At 42.7% G+C, this 20,067-nt stretch overlaps 1 protein-coding gene across 1 annotated transcript in view; it reads left to right on the top strand.

Annotated features, from left to right (window-relative positions):
- vars1 (valyl-tRNA synthetase 1) overlaps positions 1-13,953 on the top strand; it is a 38,742-nt gene extending 24,789 nt beyond the window's left edge. The window contains exons 24-29 of the mRNA XM_084052490.1: positions 1,952-2,107; positions 2,505-2,729; positions 3,341-3,452; positions 11,341-11,516; positions 12,439-12,588; positions 13,802-13,953. Coding sequence (XP_083908616.1) covers positions 1,952-2,107; positions 2,505-2,729; positions 3,341-3,452; positions 11,341-11,516; positions 12,439-12,588; positions 13,802-13,870 — 888 coding nt within the window. The 3' untranslated portion in view covers positions 13,871-13,953. The remainder of the gene's footprint in view (positions 1-1,951; positions 2,108-2,504; positions 2,730-3,340; positions 3,453-11,340; positions 11,517-12,438; positions 12,589-13,801) is intronic.
- Positions 13,954-20,067: the final 6,114 nt, after the last annotated feature.

Raw genomic sequence — 20,067 nt, 5'->3', positions numbered from 1 at the left:
TAGGACACTCACACAGACAGAACGGAAGAGGACACTTACCCAGACAGGTTGGATAGGACACTTACATATACAAGAGGGATAGCGACCTATAAATACATGTGTCACTGTGATAAGCCAGATTCCAATACCGAAAATCCGGCCACTAGCTCACTCCCAGACCTTCGAACCGGAAGTAGTCAAGTAGTCGCGGTCCAATTGTTCCTATCTGTCTTATTGGACAGATAGGACAGATAGGACACTTATATAGACAGGAGGGATATGACACTTACATAGACAGGACGGATAGGACAGGAGGGATAGGACACTTACACAGAATGAACGGAAGAGGACACTTACCCAGACAGGATGGATAGGACACTTACATATACAAGAGGGATAGCGACCTTCGCGACCTTCGAACCAACACAAGTCTTCTGGCGGAGAGTTGTGCTCCGAGGAGCACTTTTTCTAGTTATTATTATTATTACTCTCCGCAGGAGAGTATTGTTTTCACTTTCTAAATATGACACAGCGATTGGTCAAGCCTCACGTGACACGTGACAATACGGTGAAATACTGTATAAATACATGGCGTCACTTTGACAGTGTCTGTGCCACTGTCAAAGTGAGGTAAGACAGGAACCATCACGAAATGGCTGCATGGCTGATACATAATTGGCAGATAGGACAGATTATATAGACAGGAGGGATATGACACTTACACAGACGGATAGGACACTTACAGTACACAGACAGGACGGATAGGACACTTATACAGACAGGACGGATAGGACACTTATACAGACAGGACGGATAGGACACTTATACAGACAGGACGGATAGAACACTTACACAGACAGGACGGATAGGACACTTACATAGACAGGAGGGATATGACACTTACACAGACAGGACGGATAGGACACTTACAGTATACAGACAGGACGGATAGGACACTTACAGTATACAGACAGGACGGATAGGACACTTATACAGACAGGAGGGATAGGACACTTACACAGACAGGAGGGATAGGACACTTACATAGACAGGACGGATAGGACACTTATACAGACGGATAGGACACTTATACAGACAGGACGGATCGGACACTTATACAGACAGGATGGATAGGACAGTTAGAACATAAGAATTAGAACATTCCCAACACAAGTCTGGTAAGAGTGAGGTAAGACAGGAACAATCACGAAATGGTTGAGAAATGGCGGATACTGTAACAATTGGATAGGACACTTACACAGACAGGACGGATAGGACACTTACACAGACAGGACGGATAGGACACTTACATAGACAGGACGGATAGGACACTTATACAGACAGGAGGGATAGGACACTTATACAGACAGGACGGATAGGACACTTATACAGATAGAACATTCCCAACATTCCTAACAGCGGAGAGTTGTGCTCCGAGGAGCACTTTTTCTAGTTATTATTATTATTTGCTAAATGCTATTATAATATATATAATATCTAACATGGAAAGCCGCGACCACTGTGTAAAATGACACCGATGACCATGAAAAACAATAAAAAGATTATTTAAAAAAGAAAAAAAAAAGAAAACCCATCTGTTGCACTGCAAGTAAACATTAATGTTATATCACCCTCAGACTAGAGGCCTTTACGTGTTGACAATGTCCACGTTTGTGAAGAAATACTTTTCCCACCACTGCGGTTTTTGCAGAAGATATACCTCCACAAAAAAAAACTCAATTAATTCAACTGGGCTCTGACAAATTTGGAGTCATACGTCAAAGATATGACACAGACGACTTGACATCACAGGCTGGCCACGTGAAGTCCGAAATCCACATTGGAGTCCCGAGCCCCATATGATTTTTTCAAAACTTTTTCAACTGCGATTGTTGCTGTGTCTTTGTGTTGATGTGTGTTTCATTCTCTCCCTTCTACCACCTCCTCCTGCCCCATCCATCCCTGCTGTCAGCTGTGTGGAGAGGAGAGCGTGACAGACAGGTGGATCCTCTCCCGGCTGTGTGCGGCCGTGTCTCTGTGCGGCGCGGGCTTCCGGGCCTACGACTTCCCCGGCATCACCACAGCCATCTACAACTTCTGGCTGTACGAGCTCTGCGACGTCTACCTGGTGAGAGACAAGACTATGTTACGCTATGTTAACCGCATGAACCTTTTCTGGGCAGGTCATAATAGGCGGAATTTGTAGAAAATGCGGCATTAGGAGAGATTTGGTGTAGAGGGAGAAATGGAAAAATATATATTCTGCTTTTGTTTCCTTATATTTACCTGCCAATTTCCGCCCCTAGTGTACACATTACACCCTCCTCATGACCATCTTTTCACTGATTCCTTCTTGCCTCTGCTCCCATTCCTCACTCCTTTTCCCTCTCCTCTCCTTTCCACGTCTCTTCTGTTTTTCTCTCCTTTGCACCCGTTCTTTCCTCTCCTCTTGTCCTTGTTCTCTCCTGTATTGTCTTGTCTCCCTTATCCTCTCCTCTCGTTCGCTCTCTTTCTCCTCTCTCCAGGAGAGTGTGAAGCCAGTGTTCAGCAAGGCGGAGGAGGACAGTGCCTGCCAGAGACAGGCCCTGGTGTGCAGACAGACCCTCTACACCTGCCTGGAGGTGGGCCTACGCCTCCTCGCTCCCATCATGCCCTTCGTTTCCGAGGAGCTCTTCCAGAGGTTACCCCGGCGACGACCCCAGGACAACCCCCCTAGCATCTCCGTCACGTCCTACCCCGACACCGACGAGGTGAGAGACAGATAGGCGTGAAAAGGAACGCTGGTGAGCACTCGCTCAAATGCAAAGAAATGACGGAGCATTTTGCACAGCCAAGATGCAGTTTGATATATACAGTGTATAGCAGCAGGTTCTCTGCGTGTAATTTATGTCAAAGATTTAGGTGAGAAAATATCGTTGATGTCAGGCAGAAACCTCTTATCTCCATATTTTAAATTTTAGTTTTTTCGTTAATTAATGCCCTACTTCATCATTACTACAGTATCACGCAAAATGAGCAAAAATAGCCGCTTTTTCTTTTTTGTTGTTGCTATTTTTTAATTTGAATTCATCAGTGTGTTGATACCGCATGCGGAGCACTATAAAAGTGCAAACCTTGAGTACTTGATGAGTGAAGCTAATTAAAATAAGCCAACTGGAGACCTCAATGATCAACATCAGTTAGTGAATTCATCCGTATCAAATCTTCATGTCCCGGTGTTCTGTGCCAAGGCAAGATGGCGCTGTTTCACTTTTCCTTTTTTCTTTTTTTTAAAAGATGCTACTATTTTCCATTTGTGTATGCTGGGTGTTGCTTGTCTTTGCATGTGTGTGAGTGCTTTATATTTTGTGTGTGTACATAGTTCTGCTGGCAGAGTGACGAGGTGGACCGCCACATGGAGTTTGTGATGACCGTGGTCAAGACCATTCGTTCTCTCAGGGCAGACTACAACCTGACCAAGACACGAGCTGACTGTAAGATCACACACACACACACACACACACACACACACACACACACACACACACACACACACACAGAGTAATATGACAGCAATTACTCAAAGACAAAGGCATAAGACCTGTGTTGTAATAGCTCACCTGCAATAGGTGACATTGCAATTTTGAGGTCAAGGTTTTTTTATGAATCACAAAACCCTATATACTTCACTGACCGGGGTCCCCCAGGGGTCTATACGTGATCCCTTCCCTCTACAAGCTCACAACACGTTGAGTTGTGATGTGTTGTGAGCTTGTAGATCTGCGATTTAAATTAATGCCCCACTTGATCAAACTACAGCGTCACACAAAAGCATCAAAAGTAGCAGATCTGCAAGCTCGAAATGTGGCACGAAGCGATGCCTTTTGAGCTTGTAGATCAGCTACTTTTGCTGTTTTTGAAATTGAATCCTGAAAAGTAAAGGTTTTGGACGTATGAGGTTTCTACCCGACAGATGTTTTGTAGAATCGGCCTCAGGTCTTAATGGGTTAATACCCGTGGGTAAATATGCTGTGCAGACAGGAGATTCAGCAATCCAGGGTTAAAACCAAGACAAAGCCGTACAGATTGGAAAACATTAAAACAAGTATCGTCTTACTATCAGTGTTAAAGTTTAAGAACTCCTAAGAAGGTCATGACAAAGTGCTATTGTCCAGACTAAGTGATTATCTTTCCTGCTTGCTCCAGGACCAAGAAGCGAGCAGGAAAGATTAGCACCGGCTCCTCTTAGCCCAAGTTCGCTACCTCTCATCCAAAAGCCACCTTCCAGCAAGAACCATCAGTCTATCAAGACCACTTCCTCGCGCCACTGGAGCAGTTTTTCCCTGTGGCAGTGAGGCTCACAAACAAGTCCACTACTCACTACTGACAGATCTCTGGGATTGGAAATCCCCGTTCCACCCACCCACAAAAATACAAAGCTTCTACTTCTCTGTGTCTGGGTGTAGCCCATGGAGGTTGAGATGTGTAGGCTTTCTGTGTATTCCCCTCAAAATAATGGTCAGTGAAGAACACAATCTTCAGGCTTTAATAAACCAATTATCCCTTACTGCAGCATGTATAGTATGAGCACATTGTGTCTATGCCTGTCGTATGAAATGTGCTGGATAAATAAATCTGACTTGACTAATGGAAGCAGCCGGCATGTTAAGAATTTGGAATACTTCATGACACTTCGGTAATAGTTAAATTAGAGAAGTGTAAGTATTGTTTCCTTAATGCAGTTAGGAAACATTATTCTAAATGGTCTAACTTGACATATAATATGATTTAATACCAAGTTTCTGTAATGACCACCCACGACCACTTTGTCATGCCACTTGAACATAATAGCCTCTGTATTAGTACTCAATGTGCAATAATGAATTGCCTATGGACAGGAAGTATTCGCACATCCACTTCTTTTGGATGCAGGTGTGTTGGACATTGAAAACTGAAGCAAACATGAAAAATATTCTCAAGAATCAAGAGTGTCTTACGTAAGACACTCTTGATGAAGGTCCAGTGGGACCGAAATGTCTGTCAATTTAAATAAAAGAGGCTGCTGAGCAAGAGCAGTGTGCGGGACCTTTTGTTCATGAGAATATTTGTTCACGTTTGCTTCAATAATTAACACATTCACTGCCAGGGATTTTAGCTTGCCAGGCCATAGCTTCTGCAAGCGTTTTTAAGCATTGTACGAATTTCAACCCGACGCACACTACTTTGTGCGACTGGTCGGCTAACGGCCCTCGCAAAAGGCCGGAGTCCCTGAATCGGTGTAAAGTAGATAATACTCAGACCTACCCAAACCTGTGTCTTTTATGGTTTTTATTTACTAACACAAATACAAACATACATTAACACACCTAGCAGACAATCATTCTACTAAGCGGCCAGTCAACTACTATCTTAGTCAACTCCAACCTTGCCAGTAGGCTCACATTCTACTAACAAAGTCTAGCCAGGTCAGGCTGTCCGGTCAGACAGACAGACAGACAGGTCAAACAGGTTTTAAACCTACAGAAAGATTGAAACACAGAAACAATAATACAATATTACCGACATGAATCTTCACACAAACAATAAACATATCAGCATATATGACCATTAATCTTTGTGTATCAAGAGCTTTTCTACTTACTACTGGTCTGTTGAGGGACTCCAAGAAACTGAGTTCTCAGTGACTCAGCCACACAGACCCACACAAAGGATGTTGCCTCCCACCAGAGATCATGCCCACCCCCCAAGGTGGCCTGGTTCTCTCTCTCTTTCCTGATAAGACTGGAATTTTTATGACCCTCAGAAAATCTAAGCAAGGACCCCCAATATGTGCCTTTACTCACTGGGCAAATACGATGAGCACCTCGCAAGTGTCTTTCTCCTTCCCCCTAACATAGGCATCAAGCATGTCATTTGAGCCTCTCTCGCTCCTCTTCGAGATAAGGGAATGGTACGGAATTTACGACCCACACACTCTGAGAAAGGACCCAACTTATGAGACCTTATGAGCTGCCTCAGTTAATGACTCCAAACAGGCAGTATTAACCTTCATATATGTATGTATTTTACCTATGCCTTTATATGTCGGCCTACCACACAGTAAATACACACATAATTATAATCATAATAATATCACAGGCGCTGAAGGCATGGAAAACCTAACACCTCCCACCCGGCCTCTGGGTCGGCCGACCCAGAGGCCGCAATAACCTCTCACATTCACGGCCCACCCATATGATAATCCTCCCCCACTGGCAGCAGGAAATGGCTACAATCCATTTACCTCTGGTTTATGGCTTAGAGAACACACTGGAAGGTCGCCCCTTAGTGAGTGAGGCACCGCCTGGCATAGTAAGCAATGTACTTCACACATGCCTAACTAGGTACATCTTACTTTGGTCTGCAAACCACTCCGATCCCATACTCGGAACAGCCCACATGTCAAACTTAAAAAGTTACGTACTTCACACATAACATGAATTTATGCACACCACACATGTTTAACATAAATTCCCCAATCCAGAAAACAAACTAATTTGGTATGTAGTTGCCTGTTTTCCCCCACTTTAAACCCCTTTCAATACCTATAGGCCTTAATTAAAGGCCGACAGTGGATTAAAACTGCACGAATTCTCGAACCCTTCAAACTCCCACTAGCCTCACCTTTAAGAGAGCAATAGTTAGGCCAGTAGTTCAAAACCGTGCAAATCTATAAACCACTATCGGTCAGTGTCAATAGTTCAAAACTGTACGAATTTTTAAACCACTTGAACTCCCACTAGCCTCACCTTTAAGAGAGCAATAGTTAGGCCAGTAGTCCAAAACTGTACGAATTTGTAAACTACTTCGACCACCTATATCCTGGGCAAAGTTTTAAAATGAAAATTAGCAGATCTACAAGCTCATCTTTTGGAACACTGATGTGTCCTTTCCCTCCCACTTTAAACCCCTTTCACTCATGGGCAAAGTGTCTTAAATGTTTCGCAATGGTAAAATAGCAGATCTACAAGCTCACAACCTGGCAGGTCAGCCATTTAGCCAATTTTGCGTGACATCATCGTACAACTAAGTATAAAAGAGATTAAGTGGTGAACATAACCTGTATCAAGGCACCCCACTCAACCCCTTTCCATCCCAGGCAGTAAATTAATACTCATCATCATCATCATCATGCAAGTTATTCAAATCCTCATCATAATTGCATACATTTTGAAATGGCTCCATTCATTTCACTGTTACAGGCACATCATAAAGGTCCTAAACTACCACACACAGTAAGACACTTTAGACGTCCTTCGATGTCGCATAGCACACATTTGGAAATGGCTCCTTCCATTCACATGTTAAGAAACATCACAAAAGGTCCTAACTACTACAACAAAAGTAGGACACTTCAGACGTTTTCTTTTTTAGTGCTGCGCATAGCATCTCTGTCCACCCGAGTGCACCTAAGTACCCCTGCCAGCCGACCATAAACGGACACATAGGCCCACCGCCTTGTGGGCCTCTGTGCCAGTCATGCTCAACCGCAGCGGTCCAGGTTGCTTCGGTGTGGCCCTGGCCATATCCAAACCACTGCCACCCCCTGCGGAGGGTAGAAGTGGAGAAGTCAGCTTCTCTGGCAGTGTTCCTGTGCCGCCGCGAAACGCAACCCCACCACCAGCCCGCGCCGATGACTGTGGTGGGACAGTGACTTCTTTCAGCCTCCCCCTCAACTTACTCATGACCCACCGACCAGGCGCGAATGGGTCAGGGGGTTTCAGCAGCTCACACAACTCTGCCAACCCCAGGAGCAGCTCCTCTTGCTCCTGGTTCGTTAGGCCGCGCCCTCCAAACCCGACTGGTCTGGCTCTTGTGGCTACTGGCCTCCCACCTTGACCCACCCGGGCCTCGCTCTTCCCTGGTGTGGTGACAGAGTGTGGATCGTTGTCGGCCGTCCCCGTTGGCTTAGGTGGTGCCACGACGCTCTGCACTGGTGTGATGTCGGTGCGTGGATTGGTGTCGGTCTCCCCCTCGGCTTTCTCCGTAGGCGTCTCTACCTCGACCGTCACGTCCCCCGCGGCCTCTCTCGCGATCTCCCGTGGCACCTCCCCCGCACCCGCAGCTTCGTCTGCGGGAGCAACGCCGTCTGGTCCGCCCTCTGATGGCGCTCCCTTCTCTCCCGCCGACGGCCCCTCTCCGCCGGCTGTCACGACCTCCTCTGCGCCTTCTCCGCGTGTCGTGATGAGTAGATCTCCCTCTCCGGGACAGCCCGGGTCTCCTGGCTCGCCCCCGACTCCCGGGAAGATCTGCTCCATCCGCCCTGCGCCAACCACCCGATCAGCGGTGGTAGCGCCTTCTGGCGGGCTCACATAGTCACTGGCAGCATCAATGAGTCTATCGTACTCTGCTCCCAGTGACTCCCTCTCCCTGACTAGTGTTCTTGCAAGAACCATAATATAGTCAGTCATCCACTGCAATGCCCTCCCAAAAGCCTTATGTGCTGACTCCCACCTCACTCCTAACTCAACTAACCCTCCCATCTCACTCCTCTTCCCTCCCACTAAAAGTGTTCTCTGGACGGCTTGAAAGACAGGCTACCTAGTTAGGTATAAGTTATCAGGCTTGACAGCACCCAGTTAGCAATTTGGTAGGTAGCAGTGTCTCCCTTTGTTGTTAGAATCCACAGCTCGCATCTGTGTACACTAACAACAACAATAGGCTAATAACGTTGAATAATTTAACCCCTGATAACTAATCCTGACCTAGTATCACATGCAGTTAAATAACGTTATCCCTGACTTACATCACATACCCTAAACAATGAAAACCCCTGACAACTAATCCTGTTCTAGTATCACATACACATACAGTTAACATTGAAACCCCTGATGTTAAACCAGTTAACCTTCCCTTTGTCCTCTATGTCGACGGTGACCTCCGCCGCCTTGTCTCTCTACTTCTGACTACCTTCAAAAGTGGCCTCACTTCGTTCTTATTGCCCTGGTCCCATAACCCAGAGCAACAAGATGGTTACAATTTGTCTAAACTACTTCAAATTCCCACTAGCCTCACCTTTAAGAGAGCAATAGTTAGGTCAGTAGTTCAAACTGTACAAATTTCAAACACTCCCACTAGCCTCACCTTTAAGAGAGCAATAGTTAGGTCAGTAGTTCAAAACTGTACGTGTGCATCTCTTTACAACTTCTGACTACCTTCAAAAGTGGCCCAACGCGTGTATCCTTACAACTTCTGACTACCCTCAAAAGTGGCCTAACGCTTCTTATTGCCCTGGTCCCATAATCCAGAGCAACAAGTTGTTTATAGCCGTGATAAATTATTATTTAACACGGTTATAAACGTAACCTGCTCCAAAGGGTCTCTGACTCCATTCAGAGACTATCAGGTTACTATTTGTTATAAACTACTTAAATCACCTAAAGGCCTTAATTAAAGGCCGATAGTAGTTTAAAACTGTATGAATTTTTTTAAACTACTTCGACCACCTATAGGCTATGCCTTAATGAAAAGGCAGACAATAGTTTAAAACTGTACGAATTTCAACCCGACGCACACTACTTTGTGCGACTGGTCGGCTAACGGCCCTCGCAAAAGGCCGGAGTCCCTGAATCGGTGTAAAGTAGATAATACTCAGACCTACCCAAACCTGTGTCTTTTATGGTTTTTATTTACTAACACAAATACAAACATACATTAACACACCTAGCAGACAATCATTCTACTAAGCGGCCAGTCAACTACTATCTTAGTCAACTCCAACCTTGCCAGTAGGCTCACATTCTACTAACAAAGTCTAGCCAGGTCAGGCTGTCCGGTCAGACAGACAGACAGACAGGTCAAACAGGTTTTAAACCTACAGAAAGATTGAAACACAGAAACAATAATACAATATTACCGACATGAATCTTCACACAAACAATAAACATATCAGCATATATGACCATTAATCTTTGTGTATCAAGAGCTTTTCTACTTACTACTGGTCTGTTGAGGGACTCCAAGAAACTGAGTTCTCAGTGACTCAGCCACACAGACCCACACAAAGGATGTTGCCTCCCACCAGAGATCATGCCCACCCCCCAAGGTGGCCTGGTTCTCTCTCTCTTTCCTGATAAGACTGGAATTTTTATGACCCTCAGAAAATCTAAGCAAGGACCCCCAATATGTGCCTTTACTCACTGGGCAAATACGATGAGCACCTCGCAAGTGTCTTTCTCCTTCCCCCTAACATAGGCATCAAGCATGTCATTTGAGCCTCTCTCGCTCCTCTTCGAGATAAGGGAATGGTACGGAATTTACGACCCACACACTCTGAGAAAGGACCCAACTTATGAGACCTTATGAGCTGCCTCAGTTAATGACTCCAAACAGGCAGTATTAACCTTCATATATGTATGTATTTTACCTATGCCTTTATATGTCGGCCTACCACACAGTAAATACACACATAATTATAATCATAATAATATCACAGGCGCTGAAGGCATGGAAAACCTAACAAGCATTCTGACTAATCTTTCAAGAACCACGGAATATTTATCTCCAGTATGATCGATCCCCTGATGGTTGCTAATCCCAGAGGGTTTCTCTGTGCTTCAGTGGAAAAACAAATGTCATTGTGACCTCCCGTTCGCTTGTTATACCCAGTTGAAAATAGCATGTTTCGCCAAAAATACATAATAAAACACAGGAGCCGAGATACAGAATATTTCCCAAATACTTTAACCAGTAAGTGAATGGATCAGTAAATCTTTGGATCATGTGCAATAATTATTATCGTTGATATACTTATGTTTCTATACCAGCCTTTATAATCTCAACCCGATCGCCAGAGGAAACGTTCTCATTGAACGTTTTTCAACGTTTCTCAAAATCCGTGCATAGACTACTGGAAAACCACAAATTCCGTGCATAGCCGCCTCGCATCTCCCCCATTGTGACTAAACCATTTCGGAGGCGCGCAGTCTCAAGGGAATTGTCGCCGTGTGAAGGACCACCGAGCGAGCTAAAGCGAGCGAGTTGCCGTCCTGAACATTGCGACATTCCCTTCAGCCTACTCAGCGCCGTTTGAGTTACGTACCGATAGGCACAGAATCGTACATTTTGTTGTGGGGACTGCTCTACTTCCTGGTTTTTCCGGGTTGCGACTGGTTACGCCCACCGTGGGACTCCCCGTACATATGCACGGAATTTGGGGGTTTCTAGGCGACTATGCACGGAATGACATGCACAAATCCGTGCAATGTATACTAATTCTCTGGCGATCAGGCTGATAATCTAGTGTACATTGTATTTTGCATGTCTTAAAGTAACCTTTATCTCTTGCGCAAGAAACTTTCTCTAACTGTCCCTCTCTCTGTGTTCCATTCGTTCCTATGGCAGGTTATCTCCAGTGTATAGACGGTGAGACGGCGTCCCTGGTGCAGAAGTACAGTCTGCAGATCCAGACCCTGTCCTACTCTCAGGCTGTCATCCCCCTGACAGGAGACCAGGCTGTCCCAGAGGGCTGTGCCGTGGCCATCGCCTCAGACAGATGCACCGTCAACCTCATGCTCAAGGTGAGGACCAGCAATCTGCCTCTCTTTCCCTCTTAAACCCACCTTAAAGGCCAAATTAATATTAGGAGGGTTTAATCACAGGAAGGCCCAACACATGATACCTGTGCGCAATAGATAAAATAACTAGAAAACATGTTAGATGCATTGAAAAAAACATATTAAGAGGCACTGGATGGACAATGTTAAGTGTAGAAAATGGCAGACCCCACTTGCTGTGGGGAGTTTGTGTGGCCAACTTTATGCTCTCAACCCAACATCTTCGTCCACTCCAGATCTGGGCCATACAGTATGTGTGCATAAAGCAGGCAGAGACGATACTATTGCCACAGACAATACACCGGGAAGTATTTAAAAAGCAAATGACCTCTGCCAAGGAAGTAATGTTTTCACCCCATCTGTCTGTCTGTTGGGAGGATTTTTCAAGCCGTTATGAAGGCATTTGCATAAAACATGGTGGAAATGTTGGTTCTGGTCCAAGAAAGAAATGATTAACCTTTCATGGCATTTGGCAGAAGGGAGGGGGCCATGGCCTTGTCACAGAAATGCATATAACGTCTGAACAGATTAACACCCCAGTATAATATTTTGTTTTATTATCATGGGCTCAAAAGATAAACTCAGGAAGAACTGATCACATTTTTTCACTGTCAACCTCCAGAGGCCACTGAATGTCGGTACCTCTTGTAGGATAATGTATCATGAAGTTATATTGGCCAAAAGGGGATGTGGCACCAGAAGCACCGTATAGACAAACTGACACCTTGGTGGAAGTCTGTTCTCTACTGAGGACATTTCCTTTTTATTTCATACTGTATGTGTTGCCTCCTTCCAGTTATACTGTCCTAAAACAACTGGTTTTAGAGCGACTGTTAACAACTGCCCGGTGTCTGTTCCACTCTCATTTCACCTGTTATTTCTCCAGGGTCTCATTGACGTGGAGAAGGAGGTATCTAAACTGACCACCAAGAAAGGTGACCTGGAGAAGCAAATGGACAAGCTGACAGAGAAGTTGGCCAAGAGTGATTATAAGGAGAAGGTTCCCATCAAAGTCCAGGAGCTGGATGCAGAGAAGGTAAACAAACAAGATCACCTTTTCTTAACGTATTAGACATGGGAACACTTAACCTGTGTGCCTCAGATGGTTGACATTCTCACACCTCGAATGTAAAATATAATTTCTTCTGGACTATTAAGTCATGATTTTAGGTGTTATGCATTAAATTGTCACCCCACAAAATACTAATATGCAGTAATCTCTTAAGTTGCCAAGTCCCTTTCCTATGTAGTTCTATTGCCTACCATTTAAAAGGGATATTTCACTTTCAAAAAAACTTTGGGTCATTTTATCGTCTACTCAGGCTTTTGTGAGCCCCCCAGACCGTTTTTAAATTGCTTGATTCAGTATTTAGATATTTGATATTCATTTTATCAGACCCCTTCCTATACAAACCATTATAACTTCAAACTCCATTTTTAACATGTTAGATTCATCAAAAACACCCATCCTTGGTACTGGTGACTCACCCTGCCCTCCTAATACGCGAGGGGGGCGTGTTTTTTCGATTACTTTTTTCATTTTTTATTGTATTTTATTTATTTATTTTCCCCAAAAAATATGAAAAATAAATGGAAAAAGTTTTCGATAAAATGAATATCAAATATCTAAATACTGAATCAAGCAACTTAAAAACTGTCTGGGGGGCTCACAAAAGCCTGAGTAGACGATAAAATGACCCAAAGTTTTTTTGAAAGTGAAATATCCCTTTAATTTTGTCATGTGGACGTTTGTGTGAACTTGGGCCCCCATCAAACATGTATTGGTAATCTGCAATATGAACACATATTCAAAGAATTACAGCTGATTTGTATATTTACTGACATATGGTGTAATAATCACATACTAAGAGTCCAGTTTAATGTAAAAGCTGATATTTGGAAATCATATAAGCGACAATATAAACTAGAAAATGTGCTCCTCGGAGCCAGTTCCTGATTAATCCTGTCTTACCTCACTTCAAAAGATATAAATGATCTTTTGAAGTGACACACCTATTTATAGGGCTCTATTTCATCATGCGTCTCGCTAGCCAATCAAAGCACACCCTTTCAACATATTGTCACGTGTCACGTGAAGCTTGACCAATGTTAGCTTGGTGGACACACGGAAGGACGAGAACAAAAACATAGTCTCCTGGCGGAGACAATAAAGCTTTAATTTTAATTGGGTGTGGAAACTAGGTTGAGAAACACTGCTATAGATAATCGATTCCTCTTTTGCCCCACAGATGCGACAGAGCCAAGTAGAACTGGAAAAGGTGAACGAAGCCATAGCAAACTTCAAGAAGATGATGTAACCCCAGCCAAAGATTCTTGTGTCCCATCTGTCTTGTTTGTTTTAAGTTTTCATACTTGTTGAATAAAGCTCCTATATATTGGACCCTAGTCTCCTGTAATAAGTTATTCTACATAGTTTGTCAAAAACAAATCTTGCTGCTCCAAGTCTTTTCTCCAAGGTTGTGAGGCTAACTTGTCAGTGAGGCAGTGGTGAAAACGCATGTTGACTTTAACTGAATGACTGGCAGAATTATTTCAGATTTTTTGCTGTTGTCTGCCAGAGATTTTTCATTGAAATTAAAAAAGTACTCAGGAGCCGAGATACAGAATTTTTAAGTTTCGAGTTAACAAGGAAGTGGATGGGAGTCTAAATCTTTGAAAAATCATTTTGGGTCAAATTGAAAAAAAAAAAATAATAATAATAATAATTTTTCAATAGAACGCATTTATGCGATCTTGGCGGCCAAGTGCGCTATTTAATAGATCGCATTTATGCGTGATTGGCAGGGATTGAGTTAATTGTGCCTGGCCTCTGCAGTGGTGGAAGTATAAATTTGTTTTAGTATCAATTACTAAATTATTAAAAGAGTAGTATTTGAACTCTACTAAGTACCAGTAAAAGCATTGAAAATTGTCGCAATTGTACTGAAGTACAGTACTTGACTCAGTTACTTACACCTGCCTCTCTGAACACTGTTGGGTCCTTCTGGTGCACCCCATTTGGATGCTATCAATGCATTGAATGGGCGAAGTAGGCAACATACTGACCTACACGCAATTTATTAGACCATTCTTGGGTGTTATCAGGACATACTGACCAGGGGCCCACTTCACAAAAGCAGAATTAGGGGTTAAGCCTGGATTTAACACCTATCCTGGCTTAATTTAGCCAGGATTAGCGATGAATCGGTTTCATTAAAGCTGAATTATCTTGCCAGATTAGTTTAGCCAAAGCACCCTGGATAAGTTTATCCATGACTCGATTTCACGAATGAAAATTACGCAATCCTACCTTAGTTACCATGGAAATTTAGCTGTGAAGTTAGCCTGGTAGGGACCAGGCTAACTGCCAAGCTTACTTAATCCAGTGCCTTGTTCTTCAAGTTTTTCCACAGTTAATTCAACACATGTGTTTGTATATGGACTCATTTTAATGACCCTGCATTCAAATAAAATGAAATAAATACAATAAGATATCATCAATTTAATTATATTACTGAAATAGAGTGTGACCATGAATCATAATTGTTTCACAATGACTCATGTGATGTCATTGTCACTCTGTTAACACTATAGTTGATATTGTTGTTAGATGTTTGATAATATATTTTTTATATTATAAAAAATGTCTGACAGACTACATTATATTCTGATAGTATCATTGCTCTAGAATTATTTAATATTTTTTTCTGTCATGGTTTCCGTCTCCCCAGCTCTTTAAACAGAAAATACATTTTCAGGTCAGGAGATAGAACCCCATAAAGGTCCTGGGCAACTCCTGTTCTTTTTTCTGTTCTATTTCTCCTGTTTTTCTCTTGTTTTGGGGGATTCCACCCTTTTTGTGTGGCCCTATCACTGATATGCAGCCAGTTCCTTGATTTTTTGATATGCAAATCACAATGGCAGTGTTTGATTGTTCGGTGAAGGTGGGGGGTTATTTCTGAAAGAACTCTGTCTAGCTAACCTTTCACAGAAAGAAATTCAAAAGTGCTGGATTTCAACTTAATTGTACTAACTGAGGGCTAACATACAAATGAACGGTACAGTAGTTTAGTTATAGGTCAGTGCTGGAGTATTTCAACTTAAATTGACTGCTTTGAGGACAGTCAGGGTATGATTATACAATAACAACAGATAAGATAAATAATTAATTTGTTTGAAAAAGTAATGTCTCAAGCGGGAGAGAACCTAGACTCCCAAAGTAATGGGGGGGGGGGTCAAATTAGCGAGGTGCGCCACTGAAGCCATACCTGCCAGTGTCAGTGTCTCTTGACCACCTGGTCAAGAGCCCCGATGTTTATGCTGAAAAGTAACAGTTATGTTACAGTTATTAATATTATATTGTACATGCAAAATTGCTGCTATGCGAAAACGTATTGTTACTGCACTGTTTCTTATTTTTATTTTCATTTGTAATAAAATGTCACTGGCATCACAAGGTATATTCCTCATTTTACATATGGTCCAGTATATTATTAATTCATGTGTGTGTGTGTGTGTGTGTGACGTCCATACAACGTTACGTCCATCCGCCGTGCATACCTCACTAGTTGCAAAAACACATCAAAAAAGACGTCCATACAACGTTAAGAGACAAGACTTAAATTATGTGTTAAGAGACAAGACTTAAATTATGTGTTAGGTCCATGGGAGTAGATCGGATAAAGAGGCTAAGCAGCAAAGACAGAGAAAAGTGTACTGTTGCCCTTTCCCTTTTGGAATTAGAAATAATCCATAAAGTAAGACAGGTAAATTATAGACCTAAGAAAAAATCACAGGAGGCCACCACATGTAATCAAGGTAAACCAGCCTTTAGAGGAAGGTATGGACATCTGGGAGACGGAGGCAGAGGCAGTTATCATCAAAGAGGGATACAGCCAAGAGGCTGCCATGTTTGCTTTAACTGTGGGAGATGGGGACATTACACTGCAGACTTTTGCCTCTCCTCTCCCACAATTGGATCAGGGGTACAATGCGAGACATTGTGGACACATGAGCCCAGCCAAATAAGTGTTGATGCAGCAAACATCCCAAAAGTAGAAATATTGAAACAGCAGGAGCAGGAAACATGCCAACTGACAGTGGAGAGTGGAAACACTTATGTTTTTACACTATCCTTACACCCTTTTCCTTTTAGATGAGGAGTGACAATCATGAAATTCTAGTTGATGATTAATTGTCATACAAATAATTGTGTTTTTGACATTACAATTCTAAATAAAACATTAACAACTTAAATTTAAATATACAAAGCAATAGCAGTAAGTAATAGCATTTAACATAGACCCACAATAGAACCATCGCTAGGGGATGGAGCTTGAGGTACAGTCTGTGCCTGGGCTGCCTCGACGGAACAGGATCTGAAAGTCCAGATGACATTTGCCTGGAATGCCTTGTATGGGATGAGGCAACGAGGAGTGTCTGTAAATCTGACATTTACTATTTTGAAAAACATTTTAAAATAGTTCAACTAGCCGATCTACTGTACATCGACACGTTGTGAGCTTGTAGATCGGCTATTTGAACTATTGGTGAAATGTTTTTCAAAATAGGAAAAATTTAAAAATGGGAAAAAAAGAGTTTAGGGATAAGGGATAAGGCGGCACGCATGATAGGGCCCTCTATCTCCCTCCCTCTCTCTATCCCTCTCCTTCTCTCTCAGGGATCCTTTTAATAATAATAATAATAATAATAATACATTTTATTGATAACGCACTTTACATTCTCACGAATCTCAGAGTGCTACAGATTAAAAGCAGAGCATAAAAGCAGCAAAGGCAACAAAACAGTTTTAAAAGACCCAACCAGGCTAAACTAAGAGGGCCAACATTTAGAATTTAAAACTCATACGAAAAACAATCAAGTCAGTGAAAAGTTAGAAAAATGCTTTTTTAAAAAGGTAGGTTTTCAGTCCATTTTTAAAAGCATCAGTGGACTGTGGTGCTCTCAGGTGGTCTGGGAGGGCATTCCACAGACAAGGGGCTGTGTGGCAGAAGGCCCGGTCGCCCATGGTGCGGAGGTTGGTGTCAGGCACAACTGGTTTTCCATGGTAACTAAGGTAGGATTGCGTAATTTTCATTCGTGAAATCGAGTCATGGATAAACTTATCCAGGGTGCTTTGGCTAAACTAATCTGGCAAGATAATTCAGCTTTAATGAAACCGATTCATCGCTACAGGTTGGTGTTGTTGGAGCGGAGGCTTCGTGTGGCAGGTTTTGGGGTGAGGAGTTCTTTGAGGTAGGGGGGGGGGGTTGCCGTAAATGCACTGATGGGTGAGAAGGGAAATCTTGTATTCGGTCCTGAAGGAGATGGGGAGCCAGTGAAGTGAGCGGAGGATGGGTGTGATATGGTCATATTTTCGCACTCTCATCAGGACCCTAGCAGCGCTGTTTTGGATGTATTGGAGCCTTTGGAGGCTCTTGCTAGGGATCCCGATGAGTAGTGCATTGCAGTAATCCAGCCTGGAGGAGATAAAGGCGTGGACGAGTTTCTCAGCATCTGGCAGGGTGAGTGTGGAGCGGAGTGTGGAGATGTTCCTGAGGTGGAAAAAGGACGTTTTACAGAGGTGTTTAATGTGTGCCTCGAAGTTGAGGTGCGGGTCCATTTTCACACCCAGGTTGGTGACTGTGGATGAGAGGGGGAGATTTTGACCGGAGAATGAGATGCTGGTTATGGGGCATGATTTGATCTGGTGGGGGGTGCCGATTAAGATGGCTTCAGTCTTGGAGCTGTTTAACTGAAGGAAATTGCGGTTCATCCACGCCTTTATCTCCTCCAGGCAGGTGGTCGGTTTTAATAGATGCTATTATACTGTGCAGATCTATCTATCTATCTAACATCTATCTATGTTGGCTACTTGCTCACTTCACATGTTTAGTTATTAGGGGCTGGATAGAAATGCCACCAGTCCCTCTTTTATTTCTGATTCTTCTTCTTTCTTCTTCTGCCAGGAAATTTCTTTCTTCCATCCTTGAAAATAAACACAATTTGGCACACTGGTCTGGTCCTATGCCAAACTTCCTCAACTGGCAAAGTCTGGCATTGTAGGAATTCTGAATGATGATGCTACAGCAAGCGTCTAAAGTTTAAAACTTAACTTCACAAAAAACTTAACAAATCAGTCGTACGTGCATATCCAACCCATTCTCACTCCCAAGAAACATCACGCCTGCACACAATTGTTCATGCGCTTTGAGCTGGTAGGAATTATGAAGTCCATCACTGTCTTTTCCCCTCTACACATCTAATTAAACTAACTATCTCCTCCCACATGTTTTGTTCTATATTGATACCAAACTAGCTACACAGCATCTTCTTTTTTAATGATCAAAAATGTAGCCTGCATGGCATCACAATGTTTTACTGTAAACAGTAGACCACTGTAAACAGCCACTTATAATTCTCACTACATACTCTAGGCCAGTGATATTTAACTGCGGCCCCTGGAGATTTGGCCTCCCCAGGGGAGCTTTCTTGTGGCCCCATTCCAGATTCCAAAGTAAAAATGTATTATTTTATTACTTTTTTTGGTGCGAAGGTAGCTATCCAGCTGCCATGTTGCAAAGCTGCAACTGCTTCATGTTTTCTGCCCAATTCTGCCTTACATGTTAAACATGGAGAAATAAATAGGCGTATTAAGTAAGGCAATACAAGGTAAAAGCTACATTTCAGTGGGACATCAACATAAAAGAGCACAAAAGATTAGTTTTGAGTGCAGTTCATCCATCACATGCCATCATCATCATTTTGAAGCTACGAGTTTTGAGAGGATGTTGTCTATTACATCAAAGAAATAATTCTTCATCTGCAGTCATTAGCTCGTATGTTTTAGTTTTGAGTCCATCTTCTCCATCTTCATCCACATCTTCAAAACACAAAATGTTTTATTTGTCCCAAATAGCATCTTGGGCTGAAAGATGGTCTAACTATTAATACTTTCCTCACAAAGACGCTTCCATGCCAGGAAGCTGTGCACAGAACATGCTGAAATATCTACTTCCTATTTTCTTAATATCAAAATCAAAGCCTGTGCACTTTAAAGGACTGGCACAGACAATATCCTATCAAACATCAAAATGCATGAATGCAGTATGATTGTATGAAGCAGGGCCCTAATAAGTTAACATAATGGACATAATATGTCCATTATTGTGTTCTATTGGACCTATAGCACAGAATATTGTTGTTGTCACTGTCTTGTGGTCCCTGGCTTCAAGTCATTTTACAATTGTGGCCCATTGCCTAATCTATTTGAATAGCCCTGCTGTATACCACAATTATCTATAATATATGAATTATCAAAATGCTATGTCATGGCAGGTGAACTCAATTTGCGATAGTATTTTGACTGTTCTACAATCATGCATTTGCAAATGCACAGGGCATATTTAGACATAATTTTCTCTCTTGTAAAACAATCAATCTAATAAGGGTAATAATAATAATAATAATAATAATACATACATACATAGGCCCACATATATATATATATATATAT

This window comes from Gymnoscopelus microlampas (assembly GCF_963454915.1).
Source record: "Gymnoscopelus microlampas genome assembly, chromosome: 3".
NCBI lineage: Eukaryota > Metazoa > Chordata > Actinopteri > Myctophiformes > Myctophidae > Gymnoscopelus > Gymnoscopelus microlampas.
Note: the sequence above shows the minus strand (reverse complement) of the source record. Positions and strands in the feature narration are given on the sequence as shown.